The 21,070-nt window shown below is 53.1% G+C and overlaps 2 protein-coding genes across 4 annotated transcripts in view; one reads left to right on the top strand and one right to left on the bottom strand.

Annotated features, from left to right (window-relative positions):
- The window catches only part of CAPN2 (calpain 2), a 40,202-nt gene extending 38,615 nt beyond the window's left edge, over positions 1-1,587 (top strand). For both annotated transcript variants that reach the window (XM_054712888.1, XM_054712887.1), the window contains one exon: positions 691-1,587. In XM_054712888.1, coding sequence (XP_054568863.1) covers positions 691-714 — 24 coding nt within the window. In that variant the 3' untranslated portion in view covers positions 715-1,587. The remainder of the gene's footprint in view (positions 1-690) is intronic.
- A 99-nt stretch (positions 1,588-1,686) lies between these two features.
- The window catches only part of TP53BP2 (tumor protein p53 binding protein 2), a 109,169-nt gene continuing 89,785 nt past the window's right edge, over positions 1,687-21,070 (bottom strand). For both annotated transcript variants that reach the window (XM_028158015.2, XM_028158014.2), the window contains 13 exons: positions 19,283-19,457; positions 16,220-16,401; positions 15,685-15,849; positions 15,094-15,322; positions 13,551-13,658; positions 13,097-13,245; positions 12,119-12,596; positions 10,817-11,586; positions 10,032-10,169; positions 9,194-9,327; positions 7,958-8,124; positions 4,803-5,002; positions 1,687-2,395 (listed from right to left, as the gene is read on the bottom strand). In XM_028158015.2, the coding sequence (XP_028013816.2) occupies positions 2,354-2,395; positions 4,803-5,002; positions 7,958-8,124; positions 9,194-9,327; positions 10,032-10,169; positions 10,817-11,586; positions 12,119-12,596; positions 13,097-13,245; positions 13,551-13,658; positions 15,094-15,322; positions 15,685-15,849; positions 16,220-16,401; positions 19,283-19,457 (2,937 nt within the window). In that variant the 3' untranslated portion in view covers positions 1,687-2,353. The remainder of the gene's footprint in view (positions 2,396-4,802; positions 5,003-7,957; positions 8,125-9,193; positions 9,328-10,031; positions 10,170-10,816; positions 11,587-12,118; positions 12,597-13,096; positions 13,246-13,550; positions 13,659-15,093; positions 15,323-15,684; positions 15,850-16,219; positions 16,402-19,282; positions 19,458-21,070) is intronic.

The following is a 21,070-nucleotide window of genomic DNA, read 5'->3' as shown; positions in this document are numbered from 1 at the left end:
CTTGGCTGTGGCGGCATCACCTGCCGACTCTGCCAAGTCCTGCTACCCAGGCCCATCCAGGCCGGTTCGGTCCGAATCCGTATTCGAGCTCCAGAGGACTCCAGTAAGAACCAAGCTGAAAACCACTCGTTTAAGGGAGAGCTAACCACAGACTACCTACTGATGGGGTGGTCGCTCAGGGGTTAGAGCGTTGGCCTGTGCACCAAAGGGTCTCGGGTTCGATTCCCGGTCAAGGGCACGTACCTGGATTGCAGGTTCGATCCCCAGTCCCAGTCAGGACAGGGGCAGGCGGCAACTAATCGAAGAGTCTCTCCCACATCTATCTTTCCCTCCCTTCCAGTCTCTCTAAAAATCAATAGAAAAAATATCCCCGGTGAGGATTAACAACAACAAAAACACCCAGAGTGAACATGATAATCCAGATGTTGTCCGAGTTGCACATTTCACGTGTCTCATTCAACCCGGAATATAATTCACGACCATTTGCTTCCAATATCAGCTTTTTACTAACCTGATAAAAACTAGATTCTAGAAATCAGGTAGAAAAAGTGTGAGCTGGCACACTGACATCTTAACCCTCGCTCAGCTTTTCTGGTACCAAGTCAGTCCTTCGGAATCATCTACAGGTAAACTGCCTTTCATTTTTAAAATAGTCATTGAACTGATTTTTTTTTTTTCCCTTCCTCCCAGTGGCTCTGTTTCTCAGTACTTTGAAGTTATAAACAAGTTTGCCTGAAGACTTCTCGTGAAAGAAAATCAGCCACGGACTCAGCTTTCACAGAGAAACTTTTATCCGGACCTCGATTATGGGAACATTTACTTAAACCGATAATTATAGCCGAACATTAACGACACCATTTGAGATAGGAAAATATTTGCATATCATTAGACTAAATGCGAGTGAGTCGCTTAACCCTCGACCAGCTCAAAGAAAGCTTTAAATCTGTACATAGGATACACTTTTTACTTTTACACACACGGTCCCTTTAGAGCAATATTCAATCAGGTAAAAAAAATAAATAAATGCAGGTGTTTAACAGCTGAGCAAACAGTCGATCTCAGAGGACACCAGGTCCTGCTGGGAATACTGAAAGCAACTTCAAGTTCAAAAACGCAGCTTCGACATTGACCAAACAGCAGCTCAGGGCTCACCAGTTCCCTTAAGGAAAATCGGAAATACTAGTATGATGGTCAACAGGAGTCCTGGCAGGGCCCCGGAGCAGGTGAGAGCGCCCACCTGTCACCGGTTAAACAGGAGGCGGTTTACGGGACCCTGACCTGGCCCTGCACCGAGAGTTCGAAATACCGAAGGGAGTCCTCTCGTGGCCGCGGACACACACACACGGGCCCAGGCGTCCAGCTCGCACACCTACTGTGACGAAGACAAAACAGGCTGTCTGCTGCCTGCTCAAGCTCCCGCCCTCGGCCACCTCCAGCATCACGCAGAGTGGGGGGTCGGGCGAGGGAGCCCCGGAAGAGACGACACAGCTCGTTTCTCGCTTCCCCTGGGGCTGTGCTAACATAGGATGCTGCCTTGTTGCCTTACCTCCTGCCGAATGTGCTGTTAAATAAAGAGTCTCCTGGGCACCCCCGTGTGTGCTGTGCTTCCTCTCTGACCCGGGTGACACCGATTCCCAGGTGGGGTTGTGCATGACACGGAAAACCAAAACCAGCAGGCGCGCCAAGTCCCACAGTTCACTTTTATTACAACTGTTTTCAAAGTCAGCTATGATCGTGACAAATGTTATGGGTAAGTTTATAACAAGTCTCTAATTTCCAAGATACAAAAGGCAATAAATATAGATTCAAATGTGGCCTAAAAACAAGATTCCAAACCTAATTATCTATATATGCATAATTCTTAAAATGCTACAAGCACGTGTAACAATGAAGTCACTGCTCACTGGCTACCAACGGCTCTTCACTGACAATGCACGGCGTGCGCACCTTCGAGCCTTCATCGGGGCCTGAGGCAGCCGGTGCTGGGCCATCAGAGGCGGCCCCTGGTGGCCGTGATGGCACTGGCCCTTCCCGTGTTGGGACGGGGGCAGGGGCTGGGACTCCAAGGGTCTCCCAGGAGCCCGACAAGTGGCCGTTTCTTGCGGAAAGAGGCTGTCGCTGTGTCTCTGAGTGGCCCCTGGCAGTGAGGTCACTTCGGCCTAAGCTCCATTTCCCGGTGCCGCTGTCCTGCGCCACAGCGAGTCCTTCCGTCCTTCATTTCTTCCAGAGCACATCCTCACGGCTCTCCCGTTACAGCGCCATTAAAACAAGTCCTGTGAGACTGTGCCCCAAACAATCCTGTGATTCTTAGTGATAACAGATTAATTCTTCATTAACTACATTCAGTCAGGTTTCAGGCCAAGCTCCTCTGTCTTGGTTTAATTCTTGGGTACAGCTGTAAGAGAGTTTACAAAACGTTTACATACGTACACACGTGGAGCAGAACAGCTCAGGAAATAGGGGTGCGGCATTGGCGGGACAGGAAAGAAATTGTAAGAAAAGGATTCCTTCTGCCTGCGAAGCCCCCGAGTTGCCTGAGGACGCAGATTCACGTGTAACAACTCTCAGCTCGGGGACACTCAGAAGCCATGGGTCCCTCACGGCACCACGCCACGGTGCGGGGACATAACCCACGGCGCTCTCAGCACGAGCTCCATCGCACAGCCTGCCGCCTGTGAACGAGTGTGACGAGGACGCCACCGGCTGCGGTGACCACAACACGCTCCGTGTCCCGCACCCGAAGCTCCCGTTTCAAGGGAAACGTAAGAGATCCACGTCTCTTTCAACTTGATCCACGACGGACACAGCTGTGTCATGGGACCCGGCTGTCAGACTACCCGTCTGCAGATCCGAGGCGGGATAAGGGGAGTGTTTGTTTTGGGGTTTTGTGGGGCTGTGTTCTCCACAACAAGAGCTGGAGAGGAGGTGTATGTGAAGGTCACAAGATCCCCAGTCGGGAAGCCAAGAGCAAGTCAAGCTAGTAATTCAACTGGCGACCCAACAAAAGCTCCCCCTCCCCTCCCCCTCCCCCTCCCTCTCCGCTCACAAAGGGGAAAGAAGGTTTTACTGAAAGGAAGGAGTCAGGCTTCCAGCCAGAACTGGAAAAGTAACTGGAGGATCCACGTTACATAAAGGGTTTTCTCTCTGAGAAAAGATATTTAGCCAGCACCATTTTCTAAACTCGCAGCTGAGCCTCTGGCTAAAAACTCAACATGTATGCAATTTTCTTTTTAAATTTCAAACAAACAAAGGAGTGTGGTGTGGAGGCCACTTCTATCCAGAGAGATTGCCAAAGGACTAAGGCCATGAAGCTGGGCTGGAAGGATCTTCGGTGCAGCTGTGATGCCAGGAGCTCCGCGCCGCACGCACGGGCAGACCGGGCTGGGCACTGCTTCCCGCTGGGAACCCCCGCGGCCAGGCCACCCAGGACCCCCGTCAGGGGCTGAAACAGACCCAACAAGCAGCCCGCTCTCGGAGCCGCTTCTCTCGGGTGAGAGGCTGGAGAAGGCGGTGTTTGCTGGGGTTTGTCCGAGAGGGGAAGTGGCGCTCAGACTCACGTCTCCCTGGTGCTACGGACTGAGCAGACGCGAGCGGGGCTCGGAGGAGAGCCACCTCCGTGTTCCTACTTCACCTGGGAACGCCAAAGCCTTTCAAGGGCCACGGCCTGTTTCTCTTCGCTCCAGGACCCTCTGTCACTTACGTTACGACTACACGGAGGGGCACTGTCTGTTCAATAATAAACCTTTCATCACAGGCGGCGTGGGGACGGGTGAAGTCATTCAGGCTGCACAGCAGACAGGCAACAATGGAGAAGGGAGAGCCGGGAGGACGGGCCGGTCACCAGCTGGCTGGCCAGGCCCCGGCACGAGCCACTTTAACCAGCTCGGCCGCAGGGCGCAGACAGGCTGGGTCAGGGCCTCGCGGCCGGTCGAAGCTCTACGTGGGCACAGGGGCTGGGAGGCAGCTGTGGAGTCTGCCCCACAGCTGATGGCAACACCAACAGAACCACCTCCCAGCACGGTCGGCCCCTGCTCCACCCTCAGTCTCGGGAGGCGATCTTCTGCCTCCCGCGGCCGCGGTCACCCAGGTCCAGGGCTCGGGCACCTGCCCGGAGTGGGAGCCAGGGCTCCTGACCTGCGTGCTGTTCCTTGTCGGTGACATCGGCCCTTCCCGCCCGCAGACTTGCCTACTTCCTCACCCACAGGCTCTGCAAGCGCTTGGACCTTTAAGCTGTGAGCTCAGTCTCTCAACTAACTCGCATTTCTCTGCCTGGTTCCCACGGCCCCAGGCCCCAGGCACACACACACGGTATAAAACACAGAACCTGTGAAGGAGGCTCGTGCCCAGTCCACAGGCGCTCCTCCCCCTTCCCCTGTCCGCCCAGCCTTCTCCCCGAAGGCCCTGCTGAGTCTTTACTGAGACGGCCCTCCCTTCGTGTGTCCTTGGTTCACATGATCTTATTATTTTCTGGGTTTTATGAAACTTAAAATCAAACAGCAGAGAAAGAACCAAGAATCCTGCTCGCTGCCAGAGTTGCAAACCCCGATTCAGACACACTCATTTCCAATGTCAGGACTCGCTGCCCATCGCGTCAGCCAGGTACTCGACCTGCACACGCAGACAGGGCCCCGACCTCCAGGCCCGGCAACATGGACATGTGCAACCGGCCACCCACAGGAATCCCTGAAAATGTGGCTTTTAGCCTAAATCTGGACCATCAACATTTTACATTCCACGTCCCCTAACACCCCGGGTTTTCCCCAAGCCCCTCTCCAAACCTCGCCCGTGTCGGGGTGACTCACCCCCAGCAGGTTGCGGGGGACGTAGCCCTCCTTCTCGTTCAGGCGCGCCCACCACCACTCCACTTCGTCCTCGTCCTCCCGGCGGAGGACGGTCATGCAGTCGCCTTCCTTCATGGGCAGCTCGTCCTCGTTCTGAGGCTCGTAGTCCCACAGCGCGTAGATGACGCCCTTGTTCATGATGCCCATTTTCTCCTGGACGCCTGCAGCGGGAGACACAGCACAGGAGAGGTCACGTGGCGTGGACCCCTGCTCACGGAGCCTGCGTGGGTGAAGCGGGCCCCTAGCATTTCTCCACTAAACACTCGCACGCAGGGAGGGCGGCCCGCAGAGCAGAGGGAACAGACAGACGAGGCGCCTGCGCTGCCGGCTCTAAGCGCGCACACTGAGCACACCTGAGCACCTCTCCACGCCAGTCTGCCTCCCACACAGGCTTCTGCAAGCCCAGGGGCCAGAAAAGAACCGCTACAGGCGAGGACACAAGCGTGAGCGCATGCCGCCCCCTCCCAGCCTACTCTTAAGCATCGTGGCAAGGAACTCAGACACTGCCTCAACTTCCCTAAAACTCCGAGCTACAGCGGGAAGCAGAGGTGTGTATTGGTTAAAGGGGTCTCTATCCATTTCCAAGTGGGGAAAGATAAAAGAACCATATATAAATTCGCTGGGATGCAGAATGCGGCCAAGGGCTTTAGACATGGTTTTTTAAAAGCCTGCGTGCAGTCAACTCTCGGGATTCTAAGACAGTGAAATCCACAAAGTGGGGAGAGGAAGTCCCCCAGCGCCCACTCTGTAGCAGAGCCCCTCCCCAGCCCCGCCCTCCTCCCCCACGGGGGGCTGCTCCTGGGGGTAACAGTCCTCACAGGGCAGGCACGGGGGGGGGGGGGGGGGGGGGGAGGGAGGAAACACAGAGGGGAAGGGAAGGGATGCGGCTAGAAGGTCCCGAGCCACGCAGCCGTCACTGCTGTTTTCGCCTTGTTTTTAGGAAAACACCTGCCTGCTTTTGAATAGTCGGGTTTTTTCCAATTTCAGTGAACACTACACTACTCATCAGGAACTGACTCTTCCGACACCAATGACTACGCGAAGGCGCCTCTCACTCCGGGCAAAACGAGACGAGAAATGAAACAGTTGTCTCCAGGAGAAGGGCTGCCGTCTAAAGGGTCAGGCTGCCCTTAACGGGACAAGTGGATTTCCACCCAACGTCCCCACGTGACTGACAGGAGACGCATCACAGCGCAGTCTGAGGGCAATGAGACTATGACTCCAATACCACGAAGTTGTGGGCTTTTTACATTTTTGTTGATGTCAGAGAGGAAGGGAGAGGGAGAGAGAGAAACATCAACGATGGAGAGAATCAATGATCGGCTGCTTCCTGCCCCCACACTGGGGACCGAGCCCACAACCCGGGCATGTGCTCTGACTGGGAATCGAACCCTGACCTCCTGGTTCATAGGTCAATGTTCAACCACTGAGCCACACAGGCCGGGCTAATGCCACCAAGTTTTAAAGCTGGCCAGACTCCTGATCTGTTTGGGATGGGAATGGGGACGGGGTAGGTGAGCAATTCTAGATATTTTAGTATTCTCAGAATGACAACTCGAGTCTCATTTCCAAGAAATCATCAGGGATGGGAGAAAACGTCCCCTTACTTTGCTGTTTACCAAACTGAGAGTTCACAATCACTGCTTTAAAGAAAACACCGCTCAGCAGCACTGGCCATTTGGGACAGGCGAACCGAGGCCACACGAGATGGCATCCCAGCCGCCACGCGGAGCGAGCTGGAGCAGAGCCCTCCGGCCGCGTGCGTCCTGCGCTGCCCCTTCCAGCCTCCGGGGGACTCGCGCAGGAACGCCACAGGCAGGTGCGCAATGAGCCATGAGCACAGCCTGGCGTCCGTCCAGAGCAGGGTGGCAAGGCTAATGCGGTGGAGTATTGAAATGGCGGGCACAGCACAGGAAGAGGAACCACAGCTCCAGGCCCGCAGACGGCCTCCACAGCAATGGGGAACGGGGAACGGGGAATGGGAACGGCCAGCCGCAGCTCCACGGGGAGGGTTTGTTACAGAAACTAAACAACACTGTGGGACTCACATACAGGTGACTTAGCTTTTTTTTTTAATCCTCACCCAAGTATATGTTTATTGATTTGAAGGGAGGAGGGAGGTGTGTGTGTCTGTGAGAGAGAGAGAGAGAGAGAGAGAGAGAGAGAGAGAGAGAGAGAGAGAGAGAGAGACCGATCCCACACATGCCTGACCAGGGACTGAGCCCACAACCTTTGGGTGTATGGGATATGGGATGACGCTCCAACCAATTGAGCCACCTGGCCAGAGCAATTTAATCATTTTTAAAAAGGGTTGCAGGCTCGATCCCCAGTAGGGGGCTTGCAGAAGGCAGCTGATCAATGTCCCACTCCCACATTGATCTCTCTCTCTCTCTCTCTCTCTCTCTCTCAAAATCTTAAAAAACAAAAAAAAAAAAAAACTAACAGAGAAGACAGAGCCTGTGTCTTTAACTTCAGGGGTCTTACACTCTGTGCACCTGAACGCCATGGACTCCTCGCACTTCCTCTGAAGCTAAACTGAGAAGGAAAACGAAGCTCAACCTCTAAGACTTACAAATGATAAAATTCCCCTTGTAGATAAAGGGCAACCAACCTCTCTCCACTAGACCTCCCAGTCCTCCTTCCTCCACCTGCACGGCTGGTGCTACAACCAGAACCATAAACTCAAACATCAAGGAAACGAACGAGCCAAAAAGTTAGCGCTACAACATCGAGTGTGGGACCAGTTTGCTGGCGGGAAAGCTTGGGTCAATGGGGTTCTTACACCGACTGCATTCCCTTGATCGGCGTGGAAGGAGGGCGCTCCGTTTACTTACTTGCGAAGACACACCGTCCCTCACTAAGCAGCAAAGGCTCAGCAGAGGCCCCTTTTACGATCAGAGCCGAGTGCCACGAGGTCAGACACGGCTCCCGGACCACGCTGCTTCTCGGCACACAGCTGCCCTGACGTCTGGGCCAGGGCGGCCCTGTTTCCGATGCCCAGGACTAAGGGCGACACGAAAACGTTTTCCAAATAACAAACATGTGACCGAACTACACCCCAGAGCAGTGGGACAGAGTCACGCGTGCCGGACACACGTCACGCGAGGCCTACGCACCGTACAGAAACTGGGAGCACTGCGTGTAGCCCTCCTCCATCTCCTCGCACTTGTCCGCGGCCGTCTGCATGTCGCTGTAGGTCATGGCAAACACGGCGGCCCCCGACTCCACCAGGAACTTACACACCTGGACGTTGTTGCAGGAGGCAGCGCAATGCAGGGGGGTCCTGTGGAGGCAGACACAGCGGGCTGGGAACGGTTCTCAACCGAATGGCACCTGCTGCGACCCGGTATCTGGGAAGGAAAGTCTGGAGTCTGTCGTCTACTAAGCCCCTCCTTCCGAGGACTCCTCACAGTTTCCTTTAAATCAGTTACACGCAGACGCCGAGCCCGTTAGAGAACCACAGCCACCGAGGAACACGTCCGAGTGCTGGGCTGCCGGGCTGGGGCGGCGGGGAGTGGGAGGAGGGGGACCCAGGAAATGAGCGAAAGGACATGAAACCTGGGTGATAATCTAAACCCGGATGAGATGTATATTCAGATGCTCTGAAGCTCCAGCCTGATTATTCTGCCAGAGTAGAGGACACAACGGCCTTTTCATTAAAGACCTTTACTCGGAACATGTGCCTCGCCATTAATACCATTACCGACTCTCTCGCCAGCACCGCCGATGCTTTGTTATGGACCACAAGCCACCCCAGGCTGACAGGGAGGCAGTGCCGCTGCCCAGGCTCAGAAGAAGGGCTTGAGAGTTTTTTAAAAATATATATTTTTTAATTGATTTCAGAGACAAAGGGATAGAGGGATAAAAACATCAACGGTGAGAGAGAATCACTGATTGGCTGCCTCCTGCACGCCCCCCACGGGGGGGGGGTGGGGGAGGAGAGGGTTTGAGCCCATAACCCGGCATGTGCCCTTGGCCGGAATCGAACTTGGGAGTCTTTAGTCCACAGGCCGACACTCTATCCACTGAGCCAAACCGGCTAGGGCTAGGGCTTGAGAATTTTAAGCAGGCCCTAAAGTACATGCAATTCTGTTTCTTTACCCTTTTCTCCCTCCCCTCTTCATTTCGTTCCTCTTGGGTACACAGCTTTAAAAAAATGTACCCCCATCCCCGATCCAGGCGCTATCCCTAATAGTGTGGTGACTATAATGACAGATTGTTCAAGTGGGAAGTTATGTATAAGCTGAGCTCCCAACACGAAGGAAACAAGGACGTTAGCACACATTAACAATTTGTTTCCGTTCATTTTTTAAAAATGGACTAAAATATGCGGAGTTGCAAGGAGATCTCACCACCCGTCGCTGTCGGCAGCATTTACGTTCACACCGAACTGCACCAGGAACTTCACGATCTCCGTGTGGCCGGCGCACACGGCGTTGTGGAGCGCCGTGATGCCTTCATCGTTGGGCAGGCTCGGGTCCTCCACCTGGAACAGCAAGAAGGAGGGGCGCTGCTCAGGGACTTCACACCTGAACCGCCCGACTGACTGGCTCTGCAGGGTCATGAGAACAGAAGTAGACTTGTGGCCCTTTTTTAAAAAACCATAATTAAGACCTACAAGAGCCAAGAAAACGATGCCCAGAACGATTCTAGAAACAAGACAGACAGACAGCCACATTAAGTAGGCACTCACTATGGAAAGTTTTTTCCCCCCAAAATTGAAGTAGAACCAGAAACTCTATCCACAGAGTCATTTTTGTTTATTTACCCTCCGACTTCCCACCACAAATTAGTGTCTAACTACAAGTGACATTTTCCATGGAAAGAAAAAAAGGTCAACTAAAAATATTTTAAATTGTAGGCTTCTGAACGGTAGGGACCACATCTGTAATTTAGCCGTCTAGAGTAAACCCACACAGGAGCAACTTTTAACGGGGGGCAAGGACCCCGGAGAAAGCACAGGACTCCAGGGGGCCCGGCGAGGACGACACGTCTGCATCATCGAACACGCGACAGTCACACCTTTAAACAGCAACGCCTGCTTTGGAGCAAGTTCAAGAGTTTCTCTCAACAGCCCCGCCTCCCCCAAAAGAAAACTTAAAAACACAACTTCTCTATGGCAGCTTCCTGATCAGAGCTTTAAAGCGAACTATGACGCAAGGTCGTGTTTAAGAAACCGACCAATCATACCTCGTAGATAATCCTCTGTACAAGGTCAAATTCTCCCTCCAAAGAGGAATCTAGAAGCAAGGCAAGGGGGTTGAACTTCACCCTCATTCCGTGAGCAATTCGCTCGGAACCAGTCTTACGTAAGTTGGTCCTTTTGCCCTGCAGAAGAAAAGCGTGGAAAATTAAGGAGCCTGCTCTAAGCAAGAGGCCAACAAAAATGGGGAGGAATAACATCCCAGCTGAGTTGGTAAAAGACACAAAAAATACATCCAGCACTTTCTATTAAAGCAACACATTACTCAGACGAGTATATAAACCACAATAGCTTACCCCATATGCCCATAGAACGTGACTTTGTGGAACCTAGTGAGATACATTTGGTTGTCCCTACAGCATGAACGGAGCTAAGAGGACCATCTCCAATGACAGGCAGGCTGGTTTTCTGTCAAGTTCAAAACTAACCAAGACTGGTCTTTCAATTACCTGCCTACTATAGCATAGCAAACCCCACGGTTCACTTGGGCAAGAGCTAACCCTAACCCTCTCCCTTCCTCTCTCTCTAAAAATCAATAAAAGTAGTGTTTTTAAAACACAACACTGTTTCCTTCCCATGTATAAGGCCCACTCTGTGCCTAAGGAATTACAAAAAGGCCAAGTGCAGGGCACACCCACTGCCACAGGCCGTTTACACACGAGCCTTCTTTGCAAATGGCTGCACGCACTTGGTGGTGGGTCGCGGAGTTTCACAACCAACACCGGGAAGAGCGACAAGGCTCCTGAAGCATCAAACGCACCACGCGACTTACCGGAGGCAGCGACACCTGCCCGGTGATTTCAGGCGGACGCATGCTCCCCGAGTCTTCCCCCAGCCCCTCTGGCTCCCCCGACGGGTACGGAGGCGGAGGGTAGGGGGGATACTCCTCCAGGTACACCTCAAGCAGATGGGGAGCCTCTGGATTCGGTTCTTCCACGTTATTCTGGAAATTCGGGCTGGTGTCCGGGGCTCCCTCCGACACATAATCAGGGCCCAGGGGAGGAGCGGGCAGGTCACTGTTCTCTGTGCTGGCGGTGGCGGCTGCCTCCGGGGACACGGGCTCAGGAGCCAGAAAGACCACCTCCTTCTCCGGCTCCGCGTGTCCATACGGGTTCTGGATCTCCACGGGGCTGTCGGGGCCGGCAGTCACTGAGCTCGACGTGGCCGGGTAGGATGGCACAGAGATGGTCTCCATGGCAGCGATGGTGGTCCTCTGATACAGGAGTTTCTGGATGTTCGGCCCATTGGGACCCTCCGGCTCGGTGATGGAGCTCCGCTTTTTCAGCGGCCTGGGGGCGTTGGACAGTTTCTTTCGCAGAGCTTCCAAGTCAACGTCGCTCTGGTTTCGGTAAGGATGCGACAGGAAAGGCAGCAATTTGGTGGGGCTGAGGGGCCGAGGAATCCTCTCGTTCTCGTGGCTCTCCGGAACGGAAGAGGCCGGCTCCGTGTCGGACTCCGGGCCGCCGGGTTTGCCCTGGTTACCGGCGTGAATGCTGTCCAGGGGCTGCTGGTTCTGGGCAGCGATCACAGGCTTGCCGTAGACTGATGGCAAAAGGAAAAAAGCTCCGGTTAACGTTAACTGAGCAACACTGGCGAGTCACAGACACGGCTAACCACGCTAAGGCCTCTCTAATCTCATGAGAGCGCCTCCACAGGGCAGCTGCCCCGTCGCCCAGGCACCAAGAGGACATGGGTGGCCTGTGTGAGCAGAGCCTCGTGCGGTGCCCGCCGCGGGCACCTGTCTGAGTCCCCCGTGAGCCGTGTCCTCCGCCCTGAAGGAGCCGCGGGCGGTGGGAGCAGATGCGCTCGGGCAACCACCACGCGGCAGGCTCTGTCTCTCCTACCGGTTTCATCCTGTTTTACCCCGTGTTTCGTAGGCTTCACTATGACTGCTGCAGGGGCCGATGTGCAGCAGAAACTCCCATTTTAAACTGCCCTCAAGACCAGAGGCCACAACGAAACAAAGCTCTTAGGACAAGAGCATCGGTCAGACGGGGACAATCCCTGGCTTCCTGGCGGGTGACGGCCCAGCGGGTCTGCCATCACTCCCGCGGGGGAGAGGAGGGGGGCTTACCGCTGGGGAAGTGCGGCCCCCGGGGCTGCGCCTTGGTCAGGGCGCTCTGCACCGCCTGCTGGAAGCTCTTCCCGGGCGCCTGCTGCTGGGTGTACATGGAGTAGATGGAGCTGGCCGCCACCGTCTGCGGCCTCCGGAAGGGGGGCGGGCCGGCGTCCTTGGAGGGCTGCGGCGTGAAGGGCCGCACAGCCGCGGCCGGTGGGCTCTCCTGCTTCGCGCCGGGAACGGGAACGGGAACGGGAACGAGGGCGGGGTCCTGGCCGCCCGACGGTGCGCCGGGGGCCAGCAGGCCCCTCTGCGGCGGCCCCGCGGGTTTGGGCTTACTTCCCACGGACGCCACGGCTGCGGACAGCTGCTGAGGAGTCCCGTCGGGCTTCATGTCGGACGGGGACGCGTTGGTTTGTCCAAAATAAGGCAAGTTGATCTGTTTGGGTTTTGATGGAACAGGAGGTGGTACTTTCCCATTTTTATTTGCAGCCTGTAAGACACACACACACACACACACACACACACACACACACAGTAAAAATACTGAGCAACTGGGCACACGGAAGGTCTAGATCACCTAACTTCACACATGCAAGTAAACACTAACCATACTAGCTGCACATGTTTAAATCCTTCACATCTAACTCCTAAGGCTCTGAACTGACGCACAGTTACTCGGACTCAGTAACGCAGCGCAGTTCCCGCGGGGAACCACCTCCTCGTGGCCACCTCCTGTCCCGGCAGGTAACTGAGCAGGACACTCTGGATGCTCTCCTACGCTCTCGTATCTTTGGGAGACTGACACGAAATACGACCCAGAAGCAGGTGCGGCAGTGCCCCGTAGGTGTGACAGCGCGCACAGACTCACGGACAGTGACAGAGGCTGCGTGCTTCCTAACCTCCCAGGTGTCGCTGCCGCTTCCTGCTCCCCCACCTCGCCCTGTACCCCTCTAACTCCAGCGGGGCTCTACACGGGGACGCGCCCCGTACCTGCGCGTCCCGCAGGATGTCCTCGCTGCTCTGGTTCTTCCTCAGGGACCCGAAGGCGGGGGGCGCAGCCGCCTGGTCGACCGTGTCAAACATCGAGAAGGGACGCACTTTCTTCTCCTTCTCCCTCGGCGGAACCTCTCCGTCATCAGCTAACAAAACAGAAAAGAAAAAAATCGCACCGATACTCAAACTGTTTGTAATAGAATTTCTTACGTGTCAGTTTCCCTCCTCCATCTCTCTGGAACCTGCACTCACGAAATGCTTCCCTAATTTTAAATTAAGAAATAACCCAAACACGACAATGCTGGCATTGCCTTCCTTCCCTGGCTAAGTAAGGGTGATCTGCAATAAACCCGCCCCTGGCTTTAACACTAGAAACAAACCACCCTGATAAAGAACTCAGGGCCCCCTGAGAAGCCCAGACAGAAAGCTGGGGAGCAGCACCGAGCCTCACCTGGGTCTGGCGCACTCCCGGCGCCTTTCGGGGCGGAGGCAGAGGCCTGGCTCGGGAAGAGGTCTGCGTGGGGACTCCAGTCAGGGCCAAGGGAATGGACTTTAGAGCCTGGAATACAGAAAATATTCTGTATTCTGTATGGAATACAGAATACAGAAAAGCAACCGCAAATAAGCTGGCGTTCTATTGAGGTCCTTACTGATTCCTTTCGCTGCTAAGAAGTGGAATCTCTCAAAAACAGCTTTAAATTTCAGATTCAACCATCCCAGTAAACTTATTTAGGAAATATCAGGGTGCATATTTCTAATTTAAAATTTCCCCCCCTTCCTCAAACAATTTATTTTTTGAAATATATTTTTTGATTTTTTTACAGAGAGAGGGAGAGGGATAGAGAGTTAGAAACGTCGATGAGAGAGAAACATCGATCAGCTGCCTCCTGCACACCTCCCACTGGGGATGTGCCCGCAACCAAGGTACATGCCCTTGACCGGAATCGAACCTGGGACCCTTCAGTCCGCAGGCTGACCCTCTATCCACTGAGCCAAACCGGTTAGGGCTCCTCAAACAATTTAAAATTAATCATGGCAAGTGGGAAGTCTGCCAACAAGGACACATTACGCTTCGCTGGGTAAGAAATGTCACCATCACACCCAGAAAACGATGTCTAAGTGAGCAGGCCCAGGGCTCCCTAACGACACCATAAGTATGCACGGACTACACAGGCAAAGAAACACAGAAATAAAAATAAGCCATGACTCGGACTAGTCTTGCCCAAATCAGTGATTTCGGGATTTTCCTCCACCAGGATGGGAGTTTCAAAGCTTTTCTTTGTCTTTACAGAAAGAACACAAAAGCGCCCCTACAGTAAAACTCACGAGGTGCCACACTGCTTCACAGTGGCAATTACGGCAAAATCATAACGAAGCTAGCAAATGTAATCACACGAGAGTGGTTAGGGAAGAGAGACAATACTGGCTGTTATTTTTCTCTTCCTTTCCCACAGCTCTCCCTGCACCTTCCTCCTGTCACAGACCTCCGGCTTGCACCTCCCGTGTGCCCGAGGACCACCTGGGATGCAGAGCTCACTAACCAGGAGCCTGCCCCTCGCTTTCCCTGCCCACAGGCTGACCTGGTCCTAGCACTGTCAGCGGGCAGGTCCGCAAGCCAAGCACGCCTGAGATAAACACGATTTACCATCGGGACTCACCACCTCGCACTCCGCAAAGCCAACACCGCTAACCACATACGTGGTGTTTTTACACAGACAGTTAGTTCCCAGGTACTAACACGCGATCACAATTTCCTCAGTTACAAGGAGGAATTCAATACAGTTTTCGGATTTGCAAACACATTACGTTCCCTTCCCTTCCTGACCAGAACTGTCACTCAGGCTAAGGAACGTCTTGTCCCAGCAGAGAACACAGGGGATTCTCAGGCTGTGAACACGAGCAGGGACAGGCACACGCTGTAAAGCTCAAACTGGGAAACGCAGCAGCGAGGACGGGAGCCGAAGCTGTGGAAGGACGTGCCGGACGGGCTTTACCTTTAGCCTGTGCGGCGGCCCCGGGTCGCATGTGGGGCAGGGTGTGGACTTTCATGGGCCCCTCTGCGGGCTGCATGGCCAAGGGCCCATCGGGCAGCGCCGGCTTCACCAGCAGCTCCGGCCGGGACGGCATCCGGGGCATGGTGGACGACTGGATGTAGGGCCCGACGGCCGCCACGCGACTCGGCGCCGACACGCCTTGCGGAGGCAGGTTCCCATCGGGTGAAACCTTCGGAGGAAGCACAGGCCCTTCAGGCTCACAAGGCAGACCGGGTCCCGCTCAGAAAAGGCTGGAAGATGCTCATCGTGTTCAGCCAGTGGCTCTAGCCACAGAGTCCACCAGAAACTCCCCCACAAAAGCACCGCTCAGGGAGCTCTCCCCACCCTCCATTACAAGTATCAGCGAGAAAACCGGAGCCAGCAGGTCGGAACGTCGGCAGGCACAAGGAGATGGGTCACGTCTGAGCAGCCCTGAGCACCGCCTCTCTGCGGAGGGCACAGCCAGCACTGACCGCGAAGCGGCTGCCGAGAACTGGCCGCAGGGGCTGGCCTCGCCCCCTCCTCCCGCCCACAGCCCAGCAGCCCACTCACGGGGAGGTTCTCCTTCTGCTGCAGCGCCGCCTTCTTCTTCCACAGCCGGTCCCGCAGCTCATTCACACGCCTGTCCATCGCCGCCACCTCTGAATTGCGCTTATTCAAACACTCCCTCTGTTGTTGCAGCTTGGCATTCTGCTCCTGGTTCAGTTTGTTTCTTAACTGAATAAAACAGGGGACAACAAAAAAAGGTAGCCAAGGCGGAGGGAGAGAAAGTTCTTACACCGAGTCCCGTGGGTCACTCTTACATAATTTCTAAAAGTGTAAGGTCTCCTGCCCACTTCCCCCCCCGCCCCCCCATTTCTCATCTCAAGGCTTCTAGTCCAGTGGAGACCACTGGCTGTGGCTCTGAGGACTGCCTCCGATTTCCAGTGCGAGGGACTAGAGTTTATTCTGGATTCGTTGGGGCTTAGGTCTTCCTCCCCTCCATCTCCTTAAAGGAAAAGACGTGGAAACCCAGCCCTTCCTGACACGTAGGACAATCTGTGTGGCAGGGGAGGAGGCTCTATGGTGCGGCACGGCAGCCCGGTACCTGCAGCTCCTTGTACAGCCGATCGAGCTCGGCCACGGCGGACTGGCTGTCATGGTGGCCGTCGATCCTGCCGTTCTTGAGCATCTCCAGCTGCCTCGTCAGCTCCTCGACTTTGGACATGGCCAGGACGAGCTCCCTCTGCTTCTGCTGGAACAGACTGTTCATCTGCTCAATCTCCTCCACTGGAAGGAGGAGGAGAAAAGGCAAGAATGGACCACTTCCCAGGCGACCGGCTTCCCAGTGAACTTTCCAACAAAAAGCAGAGGAATTTTCCAGACAAGTCCTAGGGCCCACCTAGTGGTGTGTTGTTGTTGTTGTTTTGAATACATTTCCATTGATTTCAGAGAGGAAGGAAGAGGGAGAGACAGAAACATCAACGAGGAGAGGGAAGCATTGATCGGCTGCCTCCTGTATGCCCCCGACTGGGGATGGAGCCTGCAACCCGGGCAATGAATGTGCCCTGACCAAGAGGCAAACTGTGGCCTCCCGGTTCATAGGTCAATGCTCAAACAGGCCCACAGCCAGACACATCATCATTAAAATGCCCAAAATGAAAGGAAAAGAGAGAATCTTTTAAGGGCAGCAAGAGAAAAGCAATTTGTTACCTACAAAGGAGTTCCCATAAGGCTGTCAGCTAATCACTCATCAGAAATTCTACAGGCCAGAAGGGAATGGCATGAAGTATTCAAGGTAATGAAAAGTAAGATCTGAAACCAAGATTACTAGATCCAGCAAGGCTATCATTCAAAATAGGTGGTGAAATTAAGAGCTTCCCAAACAAACAAAAAAGGGTAGAGGGAGATTATCACCACCAAACCAGCACTGCAGGAAATGCTGAAGGGACAGCTGTAATGAGAAGAAATAGAAAGAAGCATAGGTATAAAAAATTAAAATGGTAATAAAAAATACCTACCAATAATAACCTTAAATGTAAATGGATTAAATGCCCCAATAAGAAGACACAGGGTAGCTGAATGGATACAAAAACATGAACCAATTATATGCTATCTACAAGAGACTCAACTCAGAACAAAAGACTCACACAGGATGAGAGTGAACAGATGGGGAAAAAATTCTCCGTGCAAATGGAAAAGAAAAAGAAAGCTGGGGTAGCAACACTCATACCTGACAAAACAGACTTCAAAATGAAGGCCGTCACAAGAGACAATAAAGGTCACTGCGTAGTACTAAAGGCACTGATCCAACAGGAGGTATGACCCTGATAAACATATATGCACCCAGTACAGGAGCACCTAATTATATAAAGAAACTTCTAGAGGACTTTTTAAGGGAGAGGTCGACAGCAATACGGTCATAGTAGGGACTTTAACACCCCACTGACTTCACTGGACAGGTCTTCCAGACAAAAAATTAACAAGGAAATGGTGACACTAAAGGATACACCGGATCAGATGGATTTAACTGACATTTATAGAACAGTTCATTCCAAAGCTGCAGAATACTAGTATACAATCTTCTCAAGTGCCCACGGATCATTCTCAGAGATAGACCACATGTTAGGACACAAAACAAGTCTCTACGGGTTCAGAGAAATTATATCAAGCATCTTCTTGAAATTATATCAAGCATCTTCTTCTAAATCCTAGAAGAAACTATAGGCAGCAAAATCTCAAACATCTCTCATAGCAGTATGTTTATGGATACATCTCCTAGGGCAAAGGAAAGTAATGAGAAAATAAACAAATGTGACTACATCAAAATAAAAAGCTTCTGCACAGCAAAAGAAACCATCAACAAATCAACAAATAGTAAGTGCTGGCGAGGATGTGGAGAAAAGGGAAACCTAGTACACTGTTGGTGGGAATGCAGCCATTATGGAAACATTATGGAGTTTCCTCAAAAAATTAAATATGAACTGCCATTTTACCCACAGATCCCACTTCTAGGAATATATTCTAAGAAACCTGAAACACCAATCAGAAAGAATGTATGCACCCCTATGTTCATAGCAGCGCAACTTACAATAGCTAAGATCTGGAAACAGCCCAAGTGCCCATCAGTAGATGAGTGGACAAAAAAGCTGTGGTACATTTACACCATGGAACACTAGGCAGCTGTAAAAAAGAAGGATCTCTTACCCTCTGAGACAGCATGGAGGGACCTGAAGAGTATTATGCTAAGCGAAATATAAGCCAGTCAGAGAAAGACAAGTATCACATGGTCTCACTCATATGTGGAATCTAATGAATAAAATTAACTGATGAACAAAATAGATCCAGAGACATAGAAGCATAGAATAGACTGTGGAATCTCAGAGGGAAGGAGGAGTAGGTGGGTGGGTGGGAAGAGATCAACCAAAGACTTTGTATGCATATATGTACTATTATAACCCATGGACACGGACATTAGGCTGGTGAAGGCCTGGGGCTGGGAATGGGGCGGGCTAGAAAGGGTCAATGGGGGGGGCGGGGAGAGGGGGGGAAACGGGGACATATGTAATACTTTCAACAATAAAGATTTAATTTTTTAAAATCACTAAAATGTTAATGTAAATGGTCACATAACTGATGGAGCTATTATATAACTAAAAATCCTTGCCTTCATCTGATTTGCAGTCAAAAAATATTTAGAGGGAAAAAACTACTACGTTTTCCAAAGGTAATTTTAGAAATTTGTCTAAACATTCAACAACTCAATTCAATTCAGAGGAGCCAGTGACGTCAAAATTACAGTGAATTTTACTTTCAAAACATTCTTTTACAGTTATCTACATACAGAGTCTCATCTTATTCCTCTCTACTACAAGTTTATATCGACTTCCTACACCAGTGGTCGGCAAACTGCGGCTCGCGAGCCACATGCGGCTCTTTGGCTCCTTGAGTGTGGCTCTTCCACAAAATACCACGGCCTGGGCGAGTCTGTGTTGAAGAAGTGGCGTTAGAAGAAGTTTAAGTTTAAAAAATTTGGCTCTCAAAAGAAATGTCAATCGTTGTACTGTTGATGTTTGGCTCTGCTGACTAATGAGTTTGCCGACCACGGGCCTACACCGATGTGTTCAACGTGCAGCCTTTAGGACGGAGACAAGCTGACGGGACCACTCACCCAGCTTCCCGTTGCTCAGTCTCTTCTGCTCCACGTGGCCTTTGAGCGCCCTCACTTTCTTCAGCTTCGCCTCCTGGTTCTCGGCGATCTCTCGCAGCCTCCGGAGCTTCTCCTGCTCGGCGGCCTGCTGCTGCTGCCGCTGGTCCTGCTGCTTCAGGAACTTCAGGCGCTGTTCCTAAGGTGGAAGCCACCAGCAGGCTGCATCCCTGGAAGCGGGGATCCCACCAGCCCCCAAACGACCTAACCAGAACCCCGAGACGCCGGGGCTGAGGCGCGCCAGCGCACTGCTCTGCCCTGTGCACGCCATCAGACCAGCGGGGCCCGACCCCAGAGTCCTAAGCTTAGGGCTAGGATCCAAAAAGCAGGATTCCTACTCCAAGTGGTTCTTGGGCCGCAAGCAAGCAGTGACCCTTGAACCACAGCTACGATGTCAGAGGGAGCTCAGGAAGGGGGAGGCCGTCTCAGGAAGCTGCTAAGTGATAAGCTGTGGAGTCAAATTTGGGTCAGACCTGAGCTCGTCACCCTTTAGCTATGAGACCGCGGCAACTCACATAAGCTCACCGCGTACGCAAGTCTGTTTCTTCATCCATAAGATGACCAGTAACTCCCTCCCGGGCCCCGTGAGGATGAAAGGAAATGTGACTATAACCCTCTCTGTGCCTTACATCCTTCATATACAGTGCACTCAAGCAATACGCTCAGAGGGGCCAACGCGCTACCTACCACCTTCAGGAAACTGCACTCTGCAGCTTTACCTCTTATTTCCGTGATATTCAATATTTTAAGTAAACCGATAGGAGAGCTACACAATTCATAATGAAGGGTAACCTTCACAAAATGCCTAAAACATATAAATCACACAGAAATCGTTGCAAAATACAACTGGAGGTTTCTCCGGTTAACCTTTTTCTTTGAATTTTTGTCTTGACTACTCAAGGAATGGTACCCTCACAGCATCACCTAGGTCCTAGGAGCTTGTAAAACACAAAATCTCAGACCCAACCCAGACCTCTGAATCAGAGCCTGTCATTTGCGCAAGAGGCCTGGGTGAGCCACGTGCGTGTTAAAGTGCGAGGAGCAATGAGACGCATGATTCTGAGAAAGCCGGGGTCCACGTGGAGAGGAAGCCCAGGGAGAATCCCACGGAGGCGTGGGTGTGTTGAGAACTGCCTTCCAGAATCCTGGCCGTCACATAACTTGCTGTCAAGCCGCCACTGCCGACCCCGCTCCGGGGAACTTAGTCACTGAAGGACGGGCCAGCTGCAGATCCTGAGTGTAGGCCGGGACTGGCAATCCACAGCCGCAGGCCAAGACCCGCCTGCGTTGCTTCCGTGGGCGGTTTCCCTGGGACACAGCCACCCCCGCTGTCCTGCCGCCTGTGGCTGCTTTCTTGCTACAACTGCAGAGCTGCGACAGCGCGACCTGCGAAGACTAGTGTTTCCTCGAGAGCCCTTTCCAGAGTCCGCGGCCATCTGCTCCAGCCTGGAGGGGGCTGGCAGGAGGCAGCGGGAGGCCGGTCTGACAGTCACGGAGAAGCGTCTGACGGCTCCCTCGTTCAAGGCCAGGCCTGGGATTAGCTTGTGGGTGGAGATGTCCCCACAGTAAAGGCCAGCAGCCTGCTGTGGGGACGGGAGGGGACAGTGTCAGCATCAGTAGATGTGACTTTCCTCTTTGAAGCCACGCCTCAAGGCAAACAGCCCACGGTTCCTGCTAGCCACGTTCCAGGCTCCTACCACCTGCCTCTCACTGACACCGACACAGCTCGGTCATTTCATCAGAATCCGGGGC

This window comes from Eptesicus fuscus, chromosome 24, assembly GCF_027574615.1.
Source record: "Eptesicus fuscus isolate TK198812 chromosome 24, DD_ASM_mEF_20220401, whole genome shotgun sequence".
Lineage (NCBI taxonomy): Eukaryota > Metazoa > Chordata > Mammalia > Chiroptera > Vespertilionidae > Eptesicus > Eptesicus fuscus.
The sequence above is the reverse complement of the archived record's forward strand: the minus strand, read 5'-3'. Positions and strand labels throughout refer to the sequence as shown.